At 39.6% G+C, this 25,168-nt stretch overlaps 1 protein-coding gene across 1 annotated transcript in view; it reads left to right on the forward strand.

Annotated features, from left to right (window-relative positions):
- Positions 1–25,168, forward strand: part of ube2h (ubiquitin-conjugating enzyme E2H (UBC8 homolog, yeast)) — a 102,234-nt gene that overhangs the window by 30,759 nt on the left and 46,307 nt on the right. The window contains exon 2 of the mRNA XM_048610537.1: positions 19,485–19,561. Coding sequence (XP_048466494.1) covers positions 19,485–19,561 — 77 coding nt within the window. The remainder of the gene's footprint in view (positions 1–19,484; positions 19,562–25,168) is intronic.

Here is a 25,168-nt window from a genome sequence, read left to right on the forward strand (position 1 = left end):
TCCGAGGTAGTGAATGTAGCATTGACTGCAATCAAGACGTGAGTCCTAAGACAATTGGGTCGTAGTCATTGTCTTAACTGGAGTGCCTCTATATTGGAGAGAAAGAGATGGTAAAAGCAAAATTGTTGCAAAAGGTGTAATTTGATTTTAAGTGTGTGCTAGTTATTTGAGTTTTGAGAGTTGGGGTCTTAATTCTTGTGTATTTTCTCGTTGCCATTTAGAATTCAATACTCCTCGATACTTCTAGTATGTTACATAATTAATGTAGCAGCTTCAATGAGAGGTAAACTGTTTCTTAATCTTTTGGGTGTTTGGGTACAAATCTATCTTTAGAATAATCTGCGATGACGTTTGTTCTATGTTGTGCCCTGTTTCCATTCTTGCATCTGCCTAACTGACTGTGGTTCACCTTTTAACATATTATGAACTGGTAGAAACTGCTTTAAATGTCTCAACAGTTCACTTTTAGAAGGATGAGATCATTTCAAGGATTTGGAAGATTCTAATGAATGATTTCACTTTTTCAGTCAAATTGGCCTGAAAGAATCAGCACAAATGTCGTAATTGTTCTTCATTTTTCTTTGTACTTTTCGGTGGCAGGAATGAGAACAAATGCAGTAATGCTTGGGAAGAAAGGGTAGGGACATGTGAATAAAAACAGCTAAAAGAAATTTTTAAAAGGTAATATTGCTAATTTAACAGCCTAACCTTTGTCCAGTATTGCAAAAATACTTTAGCATTATTGTGAGCAGCTTTTCATATCCATTTCAATGTCTATCTGACCTGGTCTAGTGGTGCAGTGATGTTAAGATGGTAGTGAGATCTGGACTGATCCCGCTCGGTGTTCAAATTATTTTTGTCCTTGTGTAATTGACAAATATAAACCCAATTGCTACACTGTAAACAAAATCCTGTTATTCGAAGATTATCTTTGTGAAATAGTGTAAGCAATAGGAAAACGTGTAAAATTCAGAATCTTCAGAAACCTGTCTTTGGTTTTTTAGATATGGTTCATTTTTCACTATCTGAATTCCCATTTTTTTGATCATCTGGATCTATTTCTCTCAACTTGTTTTAGGATTCCAGTCGACGTCTCTTTCCTTTTTCAGGTGGGTGCAGCATTTCCCTTGCCTAATGCTTTTATTGTGGGCATCCCTCTGTAATTTAGGGTTGAGCTGAATCATGTTGGGGTAGATCCTCCATTTTTCTGCTTACCCTCCAGAATACTCAATACAGAATTATAGAGTTCTTTGGGACCTGGTCATCAATTGACACCTCATGTATATGTGAGGCTTTATTCTAAGTAGTAGACTATTTGGTGCTGGGAGGCAATAGAGTCAAGGTTGATCCTGTCCTTGCTCTTTCTGAATGTACACTCTTGAAAGGGAAAACTTTATAGTATTCAAAATTGGAATCTCTACACTGCTTTTTCTTTAACTCTGGTATGCTATCACTGTTACACCCCAGCTGAAATTTAATTTTGCACTCTTGTTTGTTTCTCCAATGCTTTAATGTTCCCTTTTTTTAAGGTTATTTCTCATGAGCATCATTTAAGAATTTCCCACTGGTGATCTCTCTTTATGTGGGTAGAGATTACCTCATTCAATTTAATCTGTTGGGAGTGAGATATAGAAAGCTGTCAGCTATTTTTCAAACTCAAGGTTGGGAAATTTCAATCCCACTGCCAGTCTAAGCTAATGCTTAGCCACATCTTTGCACTTCTGATTAAAATTACATGATATTTTGACTCTGGAGAAGGTGGTCAATTGAGGCTTGTGGATCTGAGAAGAAAGTGCAATATAAATAGTTCCATATAGCCCCGATGTTCAAAAGGCATCTTTTTGAAACAAGTATCTATCTTGGAGCACCCAGCATGAGAGAACAAGTTACTTTTGATGAGGTCCGAAACTGTTACTGTAGGACTGGACCTGAATCCCATCATTTGGGGGTGCACAGTACATAACCAACTGTGACTGGGAAGTGAGACACAGCAAGACTTGACAAACAGCAATGAGATCATGCCCAGATAGACTGCTTTTGCAATGTTTAATTGAAGGATAACTATTATCAAGACACAAGGCAAACTCCCCTGACTCCTACCTATTATGATCCCAGCTGATGTTCTTGGACAAATTGCAGCTCAGACAGGAACCTGGCTTGATGGATCTTAGTTTGATTTGTTTTGGTTTTAACAAAGTGGTATGTCACTGAAATGCAAGTGTGCAATACTGCAGATTTTGCTCTGCCAATAAAGCTTTTTTCTATGTTTTTCATTGGAATGTAGGAGGTTGAGGAGTGATGTTAGAGATTTATAAAGTCATGAGGGGTATAGAAAATGAATGGCAGGTGTCTTTTCCTTCGGGTGGGGTGTTCCAAACTAGGGCCCTATTTTTAAAGTGAGGAGAAAGATTTTAAAAAGGACATGAGGAGCGACTTGTTTTTCACAGTGGTTAGTGTGTGGAGTGAACTGCCAGGGAAAGTGGTAGATGCAGGTGAAGTTACAACATTTAAAAGACATTTGGATAAGATATTGAATAGGAAAAGTTTGGAGGGATATGGCCAAGCACAGGAAGGTGGAACTAGTTTAGTTTGGGAACATGGTTGATGTGGGGTGGTTGAACTGAAGGGTCTGTTTTCATGCTGTATGACTCGATTGTCATAATTTTTTGGCTGATAAACCACACCATGTACTTAAATAAATTCAAAGACTTGTAAACACCAAGCAGAAGCATTGTCCTATAATCCCAAAACCCTCCTTTATAAATGTAAATTTGTGTAGAACCCAAAACTCCTCTTTGGTACAGTACCAAAAGCATCACTTGTATAATACTTGTTCACACCAGAGTGTCACACCTGTATCAAACACCTCATGTTTGAGTAAGTGTTTAGGCTAGAACTGCAGATAATTTGTTCCTGGAGCGATTGTGTACCTGAACTCCGATGTGTGCTGCTTTAAGTAACCTCTTCAAAGTTTTGTCCTGTACTACTTGTCTGTGATAAACAGTTTCTGACTGTAAAGTAACTTAATTCACAATATATCCTCCATTCACAGAAGTGTGGGTCTATACAGTCATCATCCGCCAAGATCTTGACTGAGTTGTTTTACTCAAAGTAAAATCCAAAAGTTTTCCTCTAAGCAATGGGTGATTCCCTTAATCTAAACAGTTCCAGAAAGTTATAGGAATCCTTGGGGCCCAATATTTACCTTGTTGTGTAGTGTAAAAATCTAAGATAAACACACATCCATTAATAGTGCACAAAGCCTCTTCACTCCAAAGGCAGGCTTCTCAACCAATTTAAAAAAAAAAATTGGCATGCCTTCAGCAAACTGAACTTACTTATTCATTTCATAAGGACAAGAAACCCAGTTGTTACTAATGCCAAAACCAGAAAACCAAACTTAACAATAAATATTAATATATATGGAAATCCCACAATTTACACTGCCCACTGTTGAAACTTGCATATTCTTGGATGAGGATAGGATAATTCTGGGAGAGATTGTAAAAATAACGTGCCGGTGCTCATGTCAAGTTGCTTTTCATGTGATTGTCTACTTGGGCTGATCATGCTGCAAGTCCATGCTATTTGAAGTGATGGGGAGAGATTTGGCAAAAAAAAACAAACAAATTGTTGCCTTTGGTACTGAGAGCCAGTTCCTCTACGTGTCTAGTGAATGTTGGGTGTAGTTCTGTTTTGGGAAGGTGTTTTATAGGAATGATGTTTGGGGTATAAAAATAGAAAATGTTAGACTGTCAAATTGAATACTGTCCTTTGAGTTGAGACTTAGGCTAATACTGTGGGGTTTGAATCTAAAATGGCAGATGGTTAAATTTGATCTCAATTTTAAAGAAAAATTGGAATTAAAATTGGTCTAATTGATACCATGTGACTTGCTGATTATTTGTAAAATTGTGTCCAGTTCACCACTGCCCTTTACGGAAGGAAATCTGCCATTCTTAGCTGGTCTGGCCTGTGTGACTCTAGACCAACAGCAGTGTGACTCTTTACTGTCCTCCAAAATGGCCCAGCAAGCCATGCAGTTGTCAGAACCAGTACAGAATCTAAAGTGAGGAATGAGACTGGACAGATCATCTGGCATTGACCCAGGTTCCAGATTCTCCGTTGACAAACACAGTCCTATTGATCCTGCAAAGTCCTCTTTACTAACATTTGGGGGCTTGTGCCAAAATTGAGAGTGCTTTCCAACAGACTAGTCAAGCAATAGCCTGTCTTTGCCATATGCACAGAATCATAGGCTATAAATAGTGACCTGGATACCTCAATCACCAGCTCTCTATGCCCTGTCCCCCTGTCAGGACATACCCACTAGAGTTTGCAGTACAGTCATATACAGTCAGGACAGAGTGATCATGGAAGCCTTCAATATTGACTTTGAACCTCATGAAATTTCATGACATAGGCAAGGAAAACCTGTGCTAATTAGAACCTTCTATGCTCCTTCAACTGAATCATTACTTTTCCATGTTGAGCACTCTTTGGAAGAAGCACTGAGGGTGACAAGGACACAAATTGTACTCTGGGACTTAGATGACCATCACCATGCTTGGCTTATTAGCATGATTATTGATTTAACCAACCAAGTTTGAAAGGATATAGCTGCTTGATCTGAACCTGTGGTGAGGGAACCAATCAGGAAAAATGTACTTGACCTTGTTCTTGCCATGATAACATCATTGTTTGGTGTCATGCCCAGCAAGAAGGAAGATAGTTGTTGGTTTGGCCAATCATCTCAGACCTAGGACATTGCAGGGATTTGTCAGGACAGTATCCTGAGCCCCACCATTTTTAAGTGCTTTGTTTTCCTTCCATTGTAATGTCAGAAGTGAGGGTTTTCATTGATTTGCACAGTGCTCGCCATTTGAGCAGCTCATATTCATGTCCTGCTAGAAATCAACAGCATCTAGGCATGGTGTAAGTGGTGTAACGTGTGCCACAAGTGCTAGGCATTGACCATCTCAAATGAAGGGGCAATCTACCTATAGCTTTCTGACCTTCAGTTGCATTTCTATCTCTCACATCCCACTTAACAACCTGGGATTACCAGTTGACCAGAAACTGAACTTGGCCAGCTATTTAAGTACTTCAGCAACAAGAACAGGTAAGGAACTGGAAATTAAAGTAACCAGCATCCTGGCTTCCTATTGCCTGGCCACCTAGAAAGCACAAGTTAGTGGTGTGATGGAATGTTCCTTACTTGCCTGGATACGTATAGCCCCACCAACATTTGACACCATCAAAATTGAATAAGAAAAGTTAGGTCTGTTCCTTACCCTATTGTTTTCCTGTTTCCTTGTTATAACAACTGATCCACGGTCTGAATATCTTGGCTTTTGTGATTACTGGAGGGGAATATTGGCAAAGTTCAAAAGTTGCATCACCAATAATGGTTGTAGTCTGAGCAATATGTTCAGAGCACAATGCGGTTGACCAATCACTACCAACTGATCAAAACAAAGATGACTAAAAATGGTACTGGCCTACAAAGATGGGTTCAGAAACGCTCAAAATATTATCACAGCAAAATAAAGTCTGGTTCTTCATGTACAGCTGTAAGTTGGAATTTGCCACCACTGCAGTAATGGATATGTTTGAATTAATGTTCCCACAGGCAATAGTGACTGTTGACTTCAATATCAATCACGTATGTGTGGACAAAATATCTTTCAGCTTAAAGGAAGGGCATAATGAATGCAAACACAAGGTGTCAAATGTGCAGCAGTTGAGCAATGCTTTGTGTTGTTTTCTTAGTGGCCCGTGTGATGAGCAGTATTGTTTTTTTAGTTTCTGGCAAGGTACTATTGTGAAACCGTATAATCCACCTAACCTAGTGCTGTTACTGGGATACTGATTATCTACAGTGAAAGTTGTACTCCAGTCAAAATGTACTATTTATAGGGCACTTGCCATCGTTGCCATATCCTATAGCAGTCCACTATACTTCCTTACAGAACCGAATAATGGGTGAAGAGTTTATAATTTCACTGCTTGATATTATTAGCTCATGCCTTTAGATGCTAACTGAAATACAAGTGACCATACTGAAACCTGCTCTTGATACTTTGCCAGATGCACATGAGAATTGTGATTCATTTTCAGGTTACCTCATAGAAATGGAATCTAGTTCAGCTAATTAAGTCTATTTATTGTATGTAATTTTTCCTGAGCTAACTCTTGGCACTGGAGATTCATAAACTACTTTCTGAGCACTGAATGAGTAATTGAGAACCAACTTATTTAAATTTAGTTTTATTCTGGAAGCCCTGGAGATTTGGCCTTGATCTTGCTGCAAACGAAGTTTCTTGAAAGCTTTTATTGAACCTGTGAGGTAGCATTCTATGATGCAAAATAAACGTGAAGAAGAGATTTGAGATTTCTTATTCATGCTAAGCAATTAAAATGTACTGTATCATAATTTTTCCTATGAGTAGCTTCAGTCTAGCAAGGTCCCATGTCTGTGCTGAGTGATCTTTTGACGTGACTTGAAATAGATTTGGGAGGAGAAATTGAAGGGGAATTTACCAAAACTGCTGATGTCCCACATGTCTGCGTATCAGCATGACTGAAGATGAGTTCCAGTTCTGCTGTAGTATATAACCCATATTTTTGTTGTCTAAGCTTGCACATATATAGCTCCTGCAGGCAGTTATTATTCAGGGAGTCAAAAGGGAAGAGAGAAAATTATCAATGGAAAGAAAACTGATTTTGCTATTGGATTAAATTATAAATGCGTTTAAACTTAAGTTCAAGTGAGAATGAAGGACACAAATACTTGAGAAATGTTGCTGTTTAATACCAAAGTCGAGGCAAAAAATACCTTTGCAGATTAGCGTGATGCTATGAACATACGAACAGGGAACAAGCATACGCCACTTGGCTCTTTAAGCCTGCTCTGCCATTCAATAAAATTAAAACCAACCTGATTTTAACCACCTACGTTCTCGCATATCTGCGATTGTCTTTCATTCCTTTGGTAGTCAAGAATCTGTCTACCTTTGCTTAAAAATATTGCAAGATTCTGCACCCACTGTCCTTTTTAGGAAGGGAATTCCAATGATACTCAACCGTCTGAGAGAAAATAAAATGTTTCTTTTTTAAATGGGCACGCCCTTGTTTGTAAACTATGACCCCTAGTTCTAGATGCTCCCACAAGAGGGTGCATGCTTTCAACATCTACCCAGTCAAGTCCTGTCAAGATCTTCTGTTTCGGTTAAGTCACCTCCTGACTGTTCTAAAGTTCAGAGGATAGAGGCCTAGTTTGCCTAGCTTTTAGTTGTAAGGCAAATGCTCATTTCAAGTATTAGTCTAGTAAACCTTCTCTGAACGGCTTCTAAAGCATTTGTATCCCTCCATGAGTATGATGACCAGTACTGTATGCAATACTCCGAATGTGGTTTAAACTGTCTTATTCCATTGAAGGCTTCTTGAGACTCTTGTGCTTTTAGTCATTGTGCCTGCTGACCTCCCAGTTCATTTCAGATCTGCGCTGTGTATACCACCAAAAGTCTCTTACACTTCTTCCTGCTGATCTCCAAGCTTCTACCATCAGCATAATGATTTCAAATTTCTGGTCCTTGTTTTCTAATCTTTGTCACCTCCTGGTTCTGCAATCCTCTAACTGTATGTCCGAGCACGTTCTCTGCGTTCCTGATTCTGAATCATTTGTGCATTGTTTTCTGCCTTCATACTATGACCACGGAGTACTACTTCACCCAAATTAAGCACTGTTTTTCAACTTTTAAATGCTTCTCATACCTTACCACTTGAACCCGCTTTCTGTAGCTTGGTGGCATGGTGGCTCAGTGGTTAGCACTACTGCCTCTTCACACTGGAGAACTGGGTTCAATTCCGTCGGGTGACTGTATTGAGTTTGCACGTTCTCCCTGTGTCTGCATGGGTTTCCTCTGGGTGGTCTGGTTACTTTCCATAGTCTAAAGATGTGCAGGTAGGTGAATTGGCCATGCAAAATTGCCCATAGTGTCCAGGGATAATCCAGGCTAGGAGGGTTAACCTTGGTAAATGTGGGGCTAGGCAGAGGGGGTGGGTCTGGGTCTGGGTGGGAAGCTCTTTGGAGGGTCAGTGTGGATTTGATGGGCTGAATGACCTGCTTCCTCACTGTAGGGATTCTATGATACAGTGATGGAATCAAAATTGCCCATGCAATCTGTCTAGTGCAATTTGATGTTAGTTATGTCACAAGTCATGCACTGCATAATGCAGCCACAACCATGTGATGTGAGGGGGGAGAAAAACAGTCATTGGGGAAAAAAAGTTCAGGCAAATTCCTGTATTGGCCCCTTAACCAATTAAAACTAGTCTAGCAATGCACTGGGCTTTGATTATTTATTCTGTACTGAACCATGTTTGGCATTATTTTCTGTTTTTATTGCACATTCGTGCCTTGCAACATGTATTTAACTTTGGCATTCGATGTAAGAACTCAATATTCTGTGTTGTAAACTTTGAATTTTGTGTACTCTTTACCTGACACAGATGACTAACTAACAAAGCAGCATGATATTTGTATATTGTTCATAAATGAGATGGGGAGAAGTGGGCAAAAGAAAAAATGAGGTGGTTAATTTGACGAGTGGAGTGATGGCCATGGCTTTAGTTGACTTGCAGTAAAATTACATTTGCTAATTTCAACTTGCCTCAACTAGTCTGAAAGTGCTAACATTCGCTGGAGTACAGAATATTCCCCCATTTCACAGTTCTTGAGATTGATGGTGTGCCCTCACAGCCAAGATCAAACTTGAGCCTGCTTGATGTCTCTTTGAATGCATTTTGAGCAGCTATTACTGGTTACTGATCAGGCACAGAAGCTCTCGAAGATCCTATATATACTCTACTAGGTCAGACCCAAACTTCTTTCTCCATCCATTCTCCTGCTCTGGCAAGTGTATGTCAGGGGGCAAAATACACGTTCTGCCAGTTTTCATTGTCTCCCTGTCATTGTCTTGTACGTGCCTGTGACACCTTATATAAATCTCTGATGTCTCAGTGGCAAAATTTCCAGTTAGTACTAAAATAGATTCGTAAAGTTGTAGGTTCATGACTGTGTGGATAGCGTTGGATGCCAACGACGTGGAGTCATGGGAAGACCAATGAGATTTTTGTAATTCTTTTTCGGATCTTGATCTCTACACGAACCCTGGAGATGTTGCCTCTGAGGTAGGGAAATGATTAACTCTTTTAGTGATAGCGTTGATAGCAATGGAATTGTCTTGATGCTGTCCAGTCACCAGATTCTTGGTTTCTTCGCATCTGATGGATAGACTGTCCTTGGCACCATTCTTGAAACTGGTGGCCATGTCTTGGAGCCCATAAGATTCTTCAGCCAGCAAGGTGAAAATCTGTATTCACAGTATTTTTTTTCTGTATTTCAGCATGTCTGGTGTCTGGAGGAATGAACTTTGCATAATCCAGCCTTTTCTAAATCAAATCTGGAATGGAGTTTTCTGCTTGAATGAAATAGTGAGATAAGAGTCAGGCAGAACTAGGGATCCAATCCCTCACTTGTACGTTGCATCATCCGTCTATTTATTGCTGCTTGTAGCAGCTTTTATTTTCTTGAGATCCTTGTGATCGTTTGATCAATAACTCTAGTCTGTACAAATTGATAGCAATTGAATAAAATGGACAGAGTTTGGGAGTGGTGTGGAGAGTATCTTTTTAATTTACATTGTTCTCTTTTCCCTATTGTAATTCAAGCTTAATTTTTCTTTCTCAAAATAAAATCAACTGATAGACTATGTCAAGATCTTAAGTTACCGTGTGTGGGGTCAGGATAGGGAAACCATTTGAGTTGTCCTTTATGACTTAAAATGTATTACACAGTTTGTATTTTGTTGGTCGGTTCATTTTTCTAGCTTTCACCTCTCGGTTTATGTTGCATACAGCATGCAGTACATTAGCTGTTGTTGCAGCGTCCTTTCTTTACTTTTATAGTAGAAACTGCCCTAATGGATTCTGTGGGAACTGGAGGTAACCTCAACATTTAGAAGCTAATTCCAAAACTGCTTGATCAAGGAACGTCTTCACACAAGGTGAGGAACGCAAATTGCCAGTTTGTTGCGCAGCTTCCTTGGGTAGGCTGTTGTTCATTTCCTTCCCATTCATTTGAAGTATGATTGCCCTACATACTAGCTATGTAGTTGCAGATTACTATGCTTATTTGAATTACTTTGTATAGTTTAGGTTTTATAATCGCTATTTCTTATTACAAGGACTTGGATCAATATTGTAACATTTGAACTTGTTTTATTGTATTGGTAACAGACATTGTAAATATTGTGCAATATTCTAGGTTCACCTCCAGTTACCTTATGCTTGTCACTTGTAGTCCCTTGTAACTTGCTCCTTAAACTTAAAATGCCCCTCCAATGATGGAAAGATGCACCCGATTAAACAATCAGAACACTTTTTCTTAATTTACAATGCAGTGGGATAATGTTGCACCATCATGCTTTTACTGAAATCTGGCAAGTGGTATGTTGGCCTTCATTGCGAGAGGTTTTGAATACAGGAATGTGTTGCAGTTTTACAGGGCCTTGAGACCACACCTGGAATATTATGTGCATCCTTCTGAGGAAGGATGTTCTTGCTGTCGTGAGTGCAGCAAAGGTTTACCAGGCTGTTTCTGGGGATGGTTGGTCTGATGTATGAGGAAAGATTGTCTAGGTTGGGGATTTTTTTTTTGGTAGGAATTCAGACGATTGAGGGGGTATCTCATAGGGACTTATAAAATTCCAACTGGACTGGACAGGGTAGATGTAGGGAGGATGTTCCCGATGCTGGATGTGTCCAGAATCGGGGGTTACAGTATGAGGATTTGGGGTGGACAGCGATGAGAAGACATTTCTTCACCCAAAGAGTGGTGAGCCTGTGGAATTCATTGCCCAAGGAGGTAGTTGATGCCAAAACATCAAGAGGCGACTAGATATAGCACTTAAGGCGAACGGGATCAAAGGTTATTGGGAGAAATCAGGATTAGGCTATTGAATTGGGTGATCAGCCATGATTGTGAAGAACGGTGGAGCAGGCTTGAAGGGCCAAATGGTGGCCTCTTGCTCCTGTCTTCTATGTTTCTATGTAATATGAAGCATATTCTGTTGCTTGTGTAATACGTCATTTTAAAATTTGAACACAGAATGGACTGATACCTCAGATGAAACTGTTACCACTGAGGTTTCCTAATATATTTGGGTGTTATTAGAGAGTTGTGCTGAGCTATTTTCCCTTGTTTTGCTAACTGTATCCACCTGATATAGCTAACCTTAAAATATTTGTCATTAGGGATGGGTCATTTCAATCTATGCCCTTTTAGAAGATTAATATCAATCTAACTAAGGTTCTGCCTACCGTAGTTCATGTCTTGTTGGCTGCTACTTGAAATAATAATGTTCATTATTTAAGTAGTTAGGCTCCGTGGTCTTTGTCACTTTCTATCTTAGCTTGCCCAACCAGCAGAATCTTGCTGGCCTGCCACCATGTTATTTGAAACAGTGGCTAGGAGTGGGAGAATGGCAGGATATGGATGGAGACAGCAATTACAGTTCATCAAATTAGATATATATTTGAAAAAGCAGACATTTAATCTATTTCTCATAATAAGTCAATTTTTAAATCTGATTTGTATTAAAAGTGGCAATTTAGGGCTAAAGTACCTATAATCAGAATCTGTATGGAGCAGACTTGATGAACTGAATTGGCCTATTTCTCTCCTATGTCTTATGGCCTTATGAAACAATGTGGAATCCAGAGAAATGTACTGTATTATTTTAAAGTATAAGGGCAGGAATATGGGATCAGAGTGGCACAGAAGTCATGCTCCAAATAGAGCTGGCTAACACTGTAATTTGATTTTCTGGTTTCATGTTGGTTACCCTGTAAGGAAATATTTGCTGATCACTCTGAAGTACCTTCAGGTATCAGTAATCTATGTACCCTTTATTTGCTTGAACCTGTTGTCCCTTGTCCCTTGTCCTCCTGTGTTGATCTGAATCAAATATCAGATGGATTAGAGGAGAGAAATATGGTATTTTCCTGTAACAACATCTCTCAGATGTCATATTTAAAGCCTTGAAAGTTTAAGCTCAGACCATAAAATCAGAGAAGGGACGTGATAGCACTGGAAAAGGTGCAGAGGAAATTTACAAGGATATTGCCTGAGGTGGAGAGTTTCAGGTATGAAGAGAGATTGGGCAAACTGGGGTTGCTGTCCTCACAGCAGAGGAGATTGAGAAGGGGCATGATTGAAGTATATAAAATTGAGGGGCATGGGTAAGGTGGACAGGAAAAGACTTTCCCCTTCACAGAGGGATCAGTGACCAAGGGGTGTAGATTTAAAGTAGAGGAGATGAGGAAAATCTTTTTTTCACCCAGAGGGTGATGAGAATCTCGAACCTTTACAGGCAGTAAGTAGTAGAGGGAGAAAGACTAAACGTCTAAGTAGAATTTGTGTGCACTTGCATTGCCAAGGCATAAAAGGTTATGAACCAAGTGTGGGAAAGTGGGATTAGAATAGTTGGTTGTTTTTGACATGCGCAGACTCAAAAGAACAAAAGGCCCTTTTCTGTGCTGTAGATCTGTTTAAGATTCACGCAATAATCTTCAACTTCACGTTTTTGCCTTTTTCTATAGCTCTTGATTCCCTGATTATTAAAAATCTGTCTTGAATATTCTTAACGACCCAGACTCTACAACTGTGGTAAAGTGTGCTACAAATTTCTTTTCCTCCGAAGAAATTCTTTGTAATCGGTTTTAAATGTGTAATCCCTTAGTCTGAGATTATGCCCTTGGGTTTTAGACAATCCCATAAGGCAAAACCACCTTTCTGCATCTATCCCATACAAGATTCTTAGGAGACTTATTGTTTCAATAAGGGTGCTTATCATTATACTAAACTCCAATTGCACAGACTAAATTTGTGTTGTTTCAATAATAACTCTCTTCTCTTGTATCAGATATCTATGTTATGACTCCATTCTGAACTCCTTCCAAGCTTTGACCAGCTTTCATGTGTGCAAACTAGATTAGACGAAGTAATTGAAATGCTGTTTCAGCAAAGCACTTTTTTGAGTAGGTCTTCTGTGATTTGTACTGGAACTTCATTGTTATCGTCCTTTTAGATGTCCCCTCTGTATCCTACTATATAGTTTAATTTTCAAGTTGTGGCAGAGTCTGCACTTTCGGCTAGGAATTACAATAGAAAATTTTCATTTATATTATGGAGGGGAGTATTTTGTGCTGCTAGTGGGTCCAATGTTGCTGAAGAAATTATTTTCCCAATTGGGAGAACTGAGTGGAGACATTGTCTGCATATGGAGGACAGAACTGAGGTACTTCCCTCTGTTTCATTCTGAGTCTGGACTTAAACTTGTTTTTCATGCAACTTCTAGTTCAAATAGAAATAATTTGTTTCTGGAAGCTTCACCACCAAAGCTCAACTGACTGGTCTGTAATTGGTGAGCTTATCTTTGCAACCTCCATTGAAAAAGAACATGATGTTTGCAATTCCTAGCATCTCCGAGGCTGGGGAAGTCTGACAGTTATTCCCAGTACCCCTGCAGTTTTCACTCTGAATTTCTTCAGTATCTTTGGTTGTCCTATTGACCTGGTACCTTGTCATCTTTGTGTACCAACAGTCTATCCAACATGTCTTCCCTATTTTGAACTTTACTAGTATCAGTATTCCCTTCTACCAACATGACTAGGGTACCATCCTATCTCCGTGGTAAAGACAGATGCAAGGTGTTAACGTGCTACCTCAGCTATGGCCCAACACCATGTGTAAGCCCACATTTTTGGTCCCTGAATGTCCCTACTACTACTTATACCACTCACTTGTCCCAGAATCTAAAGCCTTTCATTGTGCAGTTTTTCTATCCATGCATTAATTTTATTTCTGTAGTCATTTGCACGTGCATTGGGAGAGATCCAGAGCTTGCTACTTTTGAGATCTTGCTTGTTAGCTTTTTAACAAAATTTAGGGAGCTAGGTAAGGACTATATTCCCCTCCCTACCTCAGTTATTAGTAACAATGTGTGGGCCATGTCCTCTGGCTGTTCACCCTCACCCAAAAGAATATCCTGCAGTTGCTCCGAGATCCTTGCCCAGAGAGGTACCATAACATCCTAGTGTCACCTCGACAGTCATAGAAATGATTTGAGTTATTCACTAGTTATGGAAAGCCATCAATATTGTGCCTCTTCTTTCTCTCCTGTGCAATCAAACTACTCATGGTAGCACAAATACTTCTCTGACTGCAACCCTTGTGGAACTGGTATCCTTGTCAGATTCCAAAATGGAAAACTGATTTTTGTGTGTAATTCCAGGGGACTCCTACACTACCTGCGTTTTTCTTTTGGACTGCCTTACAATCACCCTTTCTGTTCATTCAAGCCCTTAAGCTGCAGTGTGATCACCTTTCTGAACATACTACTCGTGTAACTGTCAACTTTGGATATGCCAGTGACTCTGTCCACCACTTGAACTCTGAAACCCGAGCTCAAGTTTTTGCACATGGCAGCACTTCCTGCACATGCGGTCATCTAGAACACTGGTAGGACCCATGACTTCCCACTTATTACAGACCATACATTCCACTCCAGATAGCTGTATGCACACAACTTGTCTTTACTTTCCTTCTACTTTATTTTGTTCGGATTACTTACTACTTTGTCGGTCCTGACCTTTCCATATTCCTGGTGTTTCAGTTAAATCCAAATTTGGCTACACTTTAATATGATCTTCTAATTTACTGATTTAAAGACCATCCCTAATAGCAGTTTCTTACCATTGAACTTACTGAAAAAAGTAGGGAAAAAAGCATTTCTTCCCTGCCCTTCAAAAGCCGCCCCCTCCCCCAACTCTGTATATATCCCTACTTGCAATGAACCTTAATTTTTCTCTCTTCACTGAAAGCCTACTTTGAACAAAATTACCAGATATATGCACTCTGCCTCTGACTCAGGAGAAATTAGCTCAAACTGACTGTGTGCCCTTATTCACCCTGTCAGGGATGGATGCATCTGGGACAGTTAGATTGGTGAGGACGAGGTCAAGTAAATTTTTCCATCTTGTTGGTTCCATCACTACCTACCATTGACAGTAGAGCAGTTCTGTCTTGTAGCACTTGGCCTGTGGTGCTAGCGAGCTACTTTTGGTGATGGACGTTGAGATCCCCCACCCAGCATAGATTTTCTTCCCTTGCCACTCTTAATACTTCCAAATGATTTTCAACATAGCACTGATTTATTATTTATGGAGAGGTTGTTGGGTGTATTCAGCATGAGATTTCTTAACCTGTGTTTGAGTAGCTGTTCTAAGATTTCTTGAGGTCCAGAGTCAATATTGAGAACTCTCAGGACAACTCCTTCTGACTGCGTTACACTGTGCTGCCAGCTGTGTTGGGTCTGTTCTTCTGGTGGGACAGAATATGCCCAAGGATTGTGATTGGTGTCAGGGATATGGTCTAACTTAATGGAATCATACCCTATAGATGATGTCTGTGCAACAGCTCTTGCAGTGTAGATAAAGAGGACCTGTGGTTAACCAGGCTGCTACTTGCTGTTGTTTCCAGGGCCTGAATTGATACCAGGTGGTCTCTCTGGTTTGATTATTTGCTTAAGGATTTGAAGTGTTTCTTTACAGCAGAGTGGCTTGCAGGCAATTTCAGAGAGCAGTTACATTGCTATGCATCTGAAGTTGCTTGTGGACCAGTGGAGGTAAGGATTGCAGACTTCCTTCTCTAAAGGACATTAGTGAATCAGATGGCTTTTTAAGTCAGTTAAGTGATCAATTTATTGAATTCAAGTTTTACCATCTGTCACTGGTAAGTTTCCATTGCCTTCAAATAACTGCTAATTACCTCATTGGCAACCTCATTTGGCTTACTGTTGCTGGGCAGGTTACTGTCAATGCACACGAACACAATGAACAACATCATTGTTATCTTCCTTTTAGATGTCCCCTTTGTATCCTACCTGCCAGTGTTCTTGAACCTGTTAATTTTTGCCAATTTTTCCTTGTCCCAGCTTATCTCAACTCACTTTCCAATAACTACTGAAGTTTCCATCCTTGTCTTTGCTATCTCTAAGCCCAACACCAGCATGATCCCTCTTGTGAGTTCTCCAAGGCCAGACCAACTCTTTGCAACCTTGGTGCTTCATTTGATCCCATGATCAGCATCTGACCACACAGCTGTGCTGTCATGTAAGATTACCTATTTCCAATTCTAACATTACCTGACTTGTCTTGCCTCAGCTTATCTACCATTTAAACCCTTGTTCATACTACTTTGTGCCACTAGATTTGATTATTCTAATGCAAATGCTCTCCAAGGCAGTTTCAAAATTTGGCTTATGAGGGCCAGTACTATACTATTTCAGAGCATGTCTGGACATTGAGCTCAAATGCGGAACTATGTAAGGTTGAACGGTTCAGATTAACTTTGAACTTGCTGACCGTGCTTATCACTGCTGACCTTTTTTGAAAATAAAGCACAATGATGAGGAACTAAAAATCTTTTTATAAGTCCCAACATGCTCTTGTTTCTCACTGACTGTTCTCCTGTTCTACGCTACAGGCGCTTCCCCTTTTCAGAGTTGGAAAGTTGGAACTAGGATGCATTTTCCGTTTTCTGTCTTTCCCCCATCAGCTGTATTGTTGGCAGAACCTTCAGTCATCACACCACATCAAATCTTTTCAACTGGCTGTTTCTCTTGAAGCTGCCTTTATTATTAAAACTTCAAGTACATGCAGAAAACTCCAAATCTTGCACGATCAGTTTCTGTCCTGTCTTTCCTTTCTTTTCCCATCCTTTCTTCTGTTGCATAACTTTCCACAATGTAGGAGCAAATTACTGCAGAAGCTGGAATCAGTACTGAAAACAAATGCTGGAGATCAGTGGGTCAGTCAGCATCCTTGGAGAGAGAGCAAGCTAATGTTTAGAGTCTAGACGACTTCTTTAGAGCTCTGCTTCTCATCAGCCAGAGATGTCTCCAGCTTTTGTGAAATGACTTGAATTGCTTTGCTAGTAAAGGGGCTGTGTGAATGCTAGTAGTAGACTTGGTATTGCTAAATGGGGAAGCAGATATAGTTGGGAAGAATGCTGTCTTTTTGGCTGTAGCCCTGTTTCTTAAAATTTGTTATGCAGTATTAGTGTTCTGGCAAGGCCAGGATTTGTTGCCAGCCCCTAATTACTGTTGAGAAAGTGGTAAGCTGGCTTGTTGAACTGCTGCAGTCCATGTAATGTAGATGCACCCGTAGTGCTGATAAAGGAGTTTCTGGTTTTTGATCCAGCCTTAATGAAGGAGCATCAATACACTTCGTAATCATTATGTTGTGTGGCTTGAAGGGGAGCTTGCAAGTAGTGTTCTCTTTTGTGTGTTGCCATTCTTCCTCCTAGATGTTAAAAGTTGAGAGATTGGGAAGTGCTGTCAAAGGAAACTTGGCAACTTTCTGTATTGCAGCTTGTATGTGATGCATACAGTTGCAACTGTGCACCAGTGGAGTGAATGTTTTCATATTGTGGGTAAGGTAAGTGGAGGGTATTCCATTGCAGTCCTGATTTGTGCCTTTAGATAAAGGAAGGGGAAGAGGAGAGGGGCTGTTAAGGAGAAGTGGTTGTTAGTGTTGCTGGATGAGGTGAATTACTTGTGCTAGGTAACAGTTCAATCAGTAGAGTTCACCCTGATTTCTGTTGACTTCAATTTTGCTAGGAGTCTTTGACCTCAAATTCAATCAGATAGTAATTTGATGTTAAGGGCAAGTTCCCTCGTGGTGCTCCTGAAATTCAACTCTTGTCTGTGTTTGGACCAAAGTTATAAGGAGCTGAATGGCTTTGGTAGAATCCAAATTGAGCATCAGTGAGCGGATTATTACTGAGTAAAGGCCATTTGATAGCACAGTCAGCGGCAGATTCCATCATTTTGCAAATAGACTGAAGGGGCAGTGATTGATCAAATTGGATTTTTCCATTTTATGGGCAGGGCATGCGTTGACCTTTTTTCCCCACATTGTCAGGCAAGTGCCAGTATGGTAGCTGTGCTATAACAGCTCAGTTAGAGGTGTCTAATTCTGAGCACAGATTCTCAGACCTAATGCTGAACTGGTGTCAGGGTCCATAGCTTTTCCTGTTTCTTGATATCCTATGTGGTGATTTTAATTGGCTGAAGACTGGCATCTGTGATCCTGAGGACATACGGAGGAGGCCAAAATGGATTGTACACAAGGCACATTTGTTGAAGGTGGTTTGCATATGTTTCAGCCTTATCTTTTTCACTGATGTACTGGGCTTCATGCATCATTAAGGAGGGAATGTTTGTAGAACTATTTCCTCTGGTTAGTTGTTTGTAAATTGTCCACCATCATTCAAGTCTGAATGTAACAGGATTGCAGAACTTTGATCTGATCCATTGACTTATGGGACTGTTTAGCTTTGTATATTGCATTCTGCTTTCATTATTCACCATGCATGTTAGTGATGTATTTTAACTTTGCCAGATCGACACCTCAATTTTAGGCGTGCATGGTTCTGTTCATGGCTTGTTATCCTATCTTGTTGGATCAGAATTAGTCCCTTGGGTTATTGGTAGAGGGAGGGATATTTGGACCATATGGTTAGAGTTTTGAATAGAATTCTACTGATGGATATTTAGTGGATTCCCTGGAACAGACCTAATAGGTAAAACATTTAGCAAAGTAGTAGTGCCACAGAACATGATATTCTCGGTTTGAAGACAGGACTTATCTCCACGAGGAACTCTGCATTGGTCATTCCGATTGTTATTGTAATGGGCAAATGCATCTGTGACAGGCTGCCTGTAGCTCAAGTCCTTTACAATATCCTTGTAAATCTTTTCTGAACCCTTTCAAGTTTCACAACATCCTTCCTATAGCAGGGAGACCAGAAATGCACATTGTATTCCAAAAGTGGCCTAACCAATGTCCCTTACAGCTGCAGCATAACCTTCCAGCTCCTACATTCAATACACTGACAAAAATCAAATCAAAGGTGAGTGTGTTGAGTATCTCTGTAGCAGTCTATTGGCTGATTAATTTGCTGGTTAGCTTTCTTACTTTGGCAGAAGTTACCAGATTTTATTGAGGATGGCTTTGCATGGTTGACTGGACATGTTGCGTTTCATGTTGAGGTCAATTCGAGGTTACCCAGTTTAATTCTTTATTCTTAGCTTGATTTTTAAGAAGGCTGTTTGGGTATGATATGCTGGCTTAACAAAATATCATTCAGAACAAAACTAATAAATTTTCATGTTGAAGAGCATATTTTCTTTGCACTTGAGGTTCCCAGTGGTTTTGCAATATTCAGATTAGACAATGTTGCACGGAACCCCAGGTAATGTAATCAACTTAAAGTGCTAGTTAATTTAATCAAGTTCCTGTGAGTTCTTTGAAATATGTTTTGGTTTTGGCATTTTCCTTGACACTACTTTCAGTATTGAAAGCAAACATGAAGTAACCATCCTGGGTGGACTGAATGAATTTGTAGTCAAGTTTTATGGACCGCAAGGAAGTAAGTACATTAATGTCTTCTCTGTTTATTGCAGCTATGTAATGCTCTCTACTAGTTTGTTTTCAAAAGAAAATTGTATCATGTTTTGAGAAGCCAGTGCCTTGAATCTTGTTAAGTGAAGGGAGGAGCAAAGGAGACAAACTCTCTAATTTGAGCGTTGTAACGACAATATGCTGGAGGAAAGAAAGGAGAGCTTTGCATTGTAGTTAATGTGTATTTGTATTCCATGGAGCACTGATTTATCTTACACCACAGTACTCATGAAGTGAGTGGAGAATTTGGATATTTCTCCTGAATCAAAACTTATTTTTGTAGTGCTCTACTTCCTGCCCCTTCTGATAGAAGCTGGATTTTCAGATGTTAAATGGAGCCCTAACACTTCTTTTTTGTTGTTGTCCGTCTTCCCTCCCACCTATCTGCCCCACCCTTCATACTGACCAATCCCCATCACTCCCTACCCTCACTCACCTATCACCATCTCACCTACCTTCCCCAGCCCCATCCCTCCCCGCTCCATTTACTTCTCAGCTCCCTTCCCCCTTGCCATTCCTGAAGAAGAGTCCTCATCTGAAACGTCAACTTTACGGCTCCTCTGCTGCCTGGCCTGCTGTGTTCCTCTGGCTCCACAGTGTGTTGCCTCTTTTTGTTGTCATGTCTTTGGACTCTTGAAGGCCCCATGCTGGGTGCAGTTTGAGTAATTTTGTGAAATTTTCAGTTCCTTACCTCAAGTAGCCATTCTGAATATATGAACCTAGGCTTGTTCAATACAGATGATATCACGGACTGATTTTTTTCTTAAATGCAGACCTGTACAGGGAATCTTGGCATCCATAACAAAGGAGCTTGTTGACCATTTGTACCGCCCTCACTGATGCTTTGGTTGAGGTCAGCTAACCAAAGATAAGCAGGAATTTGAATGAGAGACTTATCCTGTCTTTTGTGGCTTAATTTCTGGTTGTTAACTATCTGGTTTGTAAGGGTAAATTCTCTCTTTAGCCCGCCTCAAATTGTGATATAATTTCTAGATTTATTGCTTCAGAAAAGCTTTAACCTTTACGGTGAAAGATTTGTTTACCTACCAATTTCCTAATCCTGTTAACTATGATATATATATCCTAATTGTGTGGCAAGTCTTTGACTGCCTTACTTTGTATGGTAAATGTCAAAATGTTGTTTGATCAGCCATTCAGACCAAGAAACCCCTGCATTTGTCCTTGGTTTCCACTGTTAACAAATATTAGTCAATACAACAGTGAGGAAATTACAGTAGATTTTGAGGATACCGAGTTAGAGGGAGGCACAATTTGCTAGTGTTACTGTTTCTGACTGCTTAATCCTGTGACAATGCTAGATGTTCCCATTTTGTGGATGGGATTTGGCTGTAGTGCCAATTGATATTCACTGACTGGACTTGTGTAATTGATTCTTATTTGAATGAAGTAACAGGGCTGTCAGTGAATCTGACACCAATGCAGTCTGAGTTGTTGACTTTTAAGGGAAAGTATAATGAGGGAGAATTGTAGTGCTCACCGTGGGAGAATGCACACTTTTTATTACTGTTTGTTTCATACAAGTAGCATGGAAAATAAAATGAAGGACCCCTTTCTGATCTTGCCTGACGTTTGGGGTTATTTGCAAAATTGTATGAAAATGATCCTGTGATAATGGTTTTACTTTACACATCACCAAGAAGCTGGCTGTCAGAAAGGTAATACTCCCTTGCAAGATATTGGGTTTTACATTCTGTTAGGAAGCATTAACGTAATAGATTCCTTTTACTATCTTGATTTAAGGAACAGAATTACACGAGTTCACTTGTAAATGAGTAAAATGATTGTTATGAGTTATAAAGAGGTTATGTGCTCAGATTTAATTCTCATTTGCTTCAAAAATTCTCTTAAAGTTACTTCAATTTTAAAGGGTTGTTCTCACCTCTAGTAAATTGTTCTAAAAGCAATTAGTGAAATTTGAAAGGTTGTAAAACCCATTTACTTCAGATTTTAAAAAAAAAAACAAATATAAGAGATAATGAATCTGAAGTCCAAAACTTCTGCGTGGACTACTATCTCTGGAGGTAAATTTTTCGTTTATTCTCTGAAGATGCCTCAGTTCCTTGTTCTAGTTACTGTACTTTTCCTATCTTTCCAAGTTTATCTGCTTTGCTTTTCTTTGCCACAAGACTGACTGAATATGGTAGATTATTTCACCCATTTCAAACTAGGTGATATTCAAATTTCTGTTTCCTCTCAAAATTCAAATTGGGATTTAGCCTGCATTGCATTTTCTTTGAATGGTGAGGCATCATCTCTGCTGACAGTTGTGTAAATCTGCACTGTCATTTTAATTTGGCCATTTTGTCTGTCATCAGACAATCTCAGAAGTTCATAGAATTGCTACAATGCAGTTGGAGACCATTGCAAATCCTTTGGACCAAATGACCCTCTGAAGAGCATCCCACCCAGGCCCACTCACCTATCCTAAATCTCAAATCCTGCAATGGCTAATCCACCTATTTGTCCCTGGATACTACAGGGCAGTTTTTAAACATTGCCATCCACCACATCTTTGGACTGTGCGAGGAAACCAGAGCACCTTGTGGAAACCCATGCAGACACAGGGTGATCATACAAACTGCACTCAGTATCGCCCAAGGCAGAGTTGAACCCGGGTCCCTGGTACTGAGGCAGCAGTGCTAACCACTGTTGTCCTTTTCTTTCAATGAATGAGCCCAAATGGCAACTAACACTCTGGGCAAAAAACATCTGTATAAATTGAAACCAGAGGACCTTCCTAAACTCGACCCATCTTGATTATGGTATAACCTTTCTATGGCTGCCCTGAAACTGATCTTGAGATTCATTATCCTTCTGTTAGTTTCTTTTTGATATGAGTGAAATAAATGGGTTGTACAAACTTTCAAATTTCACTAATTGCCTTTAGACCAATTTGCTTCCAAGTTCAAAACGAAAGGATCTTTTTGTGCTGCCATTAATGCAATTAATGAAAAAGCTGTCACAACTCTTGTTCTTTAGTAAGTAAGCCGTCCCCCTGTTGTTTATAACTGTCCACATTTTAAAAAGTCAGAATATGGGCTCCAAAGTTGCTTTACTTGCATTTGTCCCTGTTGATTTTCCTTCATAAAACATCCCTTGTTTTTGTTCTTGGGATAAATTTATTTTGTCTTTTAATGATTTTTATCTTGGACTCTTTAGTCAACAAAGCAATAAACTGACATAGCTGCATTAGAGCTTCTTATTATTCGATGAATCAAAGTATCGTAGGCAGTGTGAAACTAGCAGATGGTTTAGAGGTTTGAGGTTCTCATTTATCCATGCTACATGTGCTCTCACTTGGATTGTTTTACATTCTAGAATTGACCTTTTGTATCCATGAATTGGGTAAAAAAAATTGTCCAAAATATTGGCTTTTGTTTCCTATTTGTTAACACTTGCATAACGTGCATGTCAGGAGACAATGGCAGCTGGCTCAGCTGTGAACATTCATGCAGTCAAATAATTGTGCAGGCTTGGGCATCAGAAACCCTGACATAGCTGTGGTACCAGAGAGTGACTGACACCCATTGAAAAGTCCCTCAAAGGGCAATACGGTGGGAGGAAATTAGCAGGAAAACAGCAAGATGACCATTCATAAATGCAGGAGAGCCTTTTTGTTACACCCCAACAATATATCAATGCACTTGTAAGTTGAGAGGGGGCATTGGTCATTCTAAGCCTTGGCTGTCATGCAAATTAATAGTTGAACTCTTAACTGGATTGTCTGTCTTTGTTCTGGAGAGGTTCCTAGTGCTTAACATAGAATAATAACTGCTGACGGTTTGATTTTTCTGTCGTTATTTTGTTGAAGATGGATTTTAAAAAGAATATTTGTTAAAATCCTGCATTGTTAAAGGGGTGAAAATAGCACAAGTGAAACAAAAATTTCTGAAGTAAAAGACTGAACTATGTTCTTAAGGCAGAAGTAGCTAGATTCTTGACGAGCAAGGATCTGAGGTTATTTGGAAGGGTGGAATTGTGGAGCAATCAGATCATGGCTGATCTGCTTGAATGGCAGAATATGCTCAAGGGGCACTAGTGTGCATCCTTGTGTTAGATGTTTGTAACTCTCCTTAAAATGTGGAATCCACCAAAGGAGTTGAATTACGTCATTAGTTGCCTCTGCAGCACCTTTTCTCTAGCATCCACAGGAAGATTAAGATGTTGAGAGTTGGGTGCAGTAGACATGTTATGATTAGCCTTCTATCTTATTTGATGCAAAGTACCTGAATTTACAGCACACACTTGATTGAGGCAAATAATCTAAACAGACCTTGCTTCTAAAAAAAAAACTGTAAAATCAAGGTTATAACACAAGAAGTGCAAATAAAACAAATGAATGTCCAAGAATTTTGGACGATTAGGGAAAGCAACTTCAAGGTGCATTGCTCTTTCCTGATTTTATTCCATTTAAATCTGGCACAAAATGCGAATTTCAAGAAGTCGTTACTAAAAATCAGAAGGCTAAATGCTTGTCATGATATATGTTACTCTTGAATGCATTGGGTGAAATGAAATCTGCAGTAGGAAGATTATGCATTTTATTTGTTTGTCGGTCAATAGATCTGGAAGTCTCCATAATTGGTTGAAGAATAATACTACTTCATAGGAACAAGTTTATTTTATCCCTGCAGTGGTTGAGAACTCTAATTTTGAAGTACATGCTACAATGTAGGTTTTCTTCAAACAATCTTAATTTTTTAATAACTGAAAGAATTGCAGATGCTGTAAATCAGAAACAAAAACACAAATTGCTGGATAAGCTCAATGTCTGGCAGCACCTGTGGTGAGAGTTCAGTGTTAACATTTCCGGTTAGTACTGAGGAAGGGTCCCTTGACCCGAAACGTTAACTAATTTCTCTCCGCAGATGCTGCCAGACCTGCTAAGCTTATCCAGTTCTTTGTTTCCAATCTTTCTGTTTTTCCATATTAAGGCAGCTTCCAAATGCACCCCATCACTTCTCTGTTTGTTTCACTGTAAAACTGCATTTTCATGTTGGACTAAGTCTCCCCTGGATTATGTACAACTGTTTAAGAAACATGAATTGCGATATACTGTCAAGGTACATAAGTCTCATAATGATTGTTTTAATGTAGATTTGTAACCAACTCTCAAATCAGTGCATATGACTGCAACAACATGCTTATCCCATGAATGAATAAAATAATTCTTGCAACGTTGGTGTTAAAGTCTTTTTCTGTTTGATTATCCATTTTGGAAGAGCGACTGAGCTTTCCAGCAAACCATACTTCGTTTGTCCTGCAAATGAATGAAGCTAACCAAATGCTTTTTTGTATTGTCACGCATCAAATATGGCTAATTTACACCAAGGAGCTGAAGGGCCCCTGATTAATTTTGATCTCATTTGAGCAAAGAATTATTTTTGTGGACTTGGGAACAATCTTTTCTAGAGATTTGCTTCTGATTATTTTACTTTGCAAGGTCAGTAGTTAACATTTTAATGTGCTCAGTTCTGGCTTTGGTACAAACTGGTACTGATGTACATTGACCAAAACACAAGTTGCTGGAAAAGCTCAGCAGGTCTGGCAGCAT

This window comes from Rhincodon typus, chromosome 22, assembly GCF_021869965.1.
Source record: "Rhincodon typus isolate 14 chromosome 22, sRhiTyp1.1, whole genome shotgun sequence".
Taxonomy (NCBI): Eukaryota; Metazoa; Chordata; class Chondrichthyes; order Orectolobiformes; family Rhincodontidae; genus Rhincodon; species Rhincodon typus.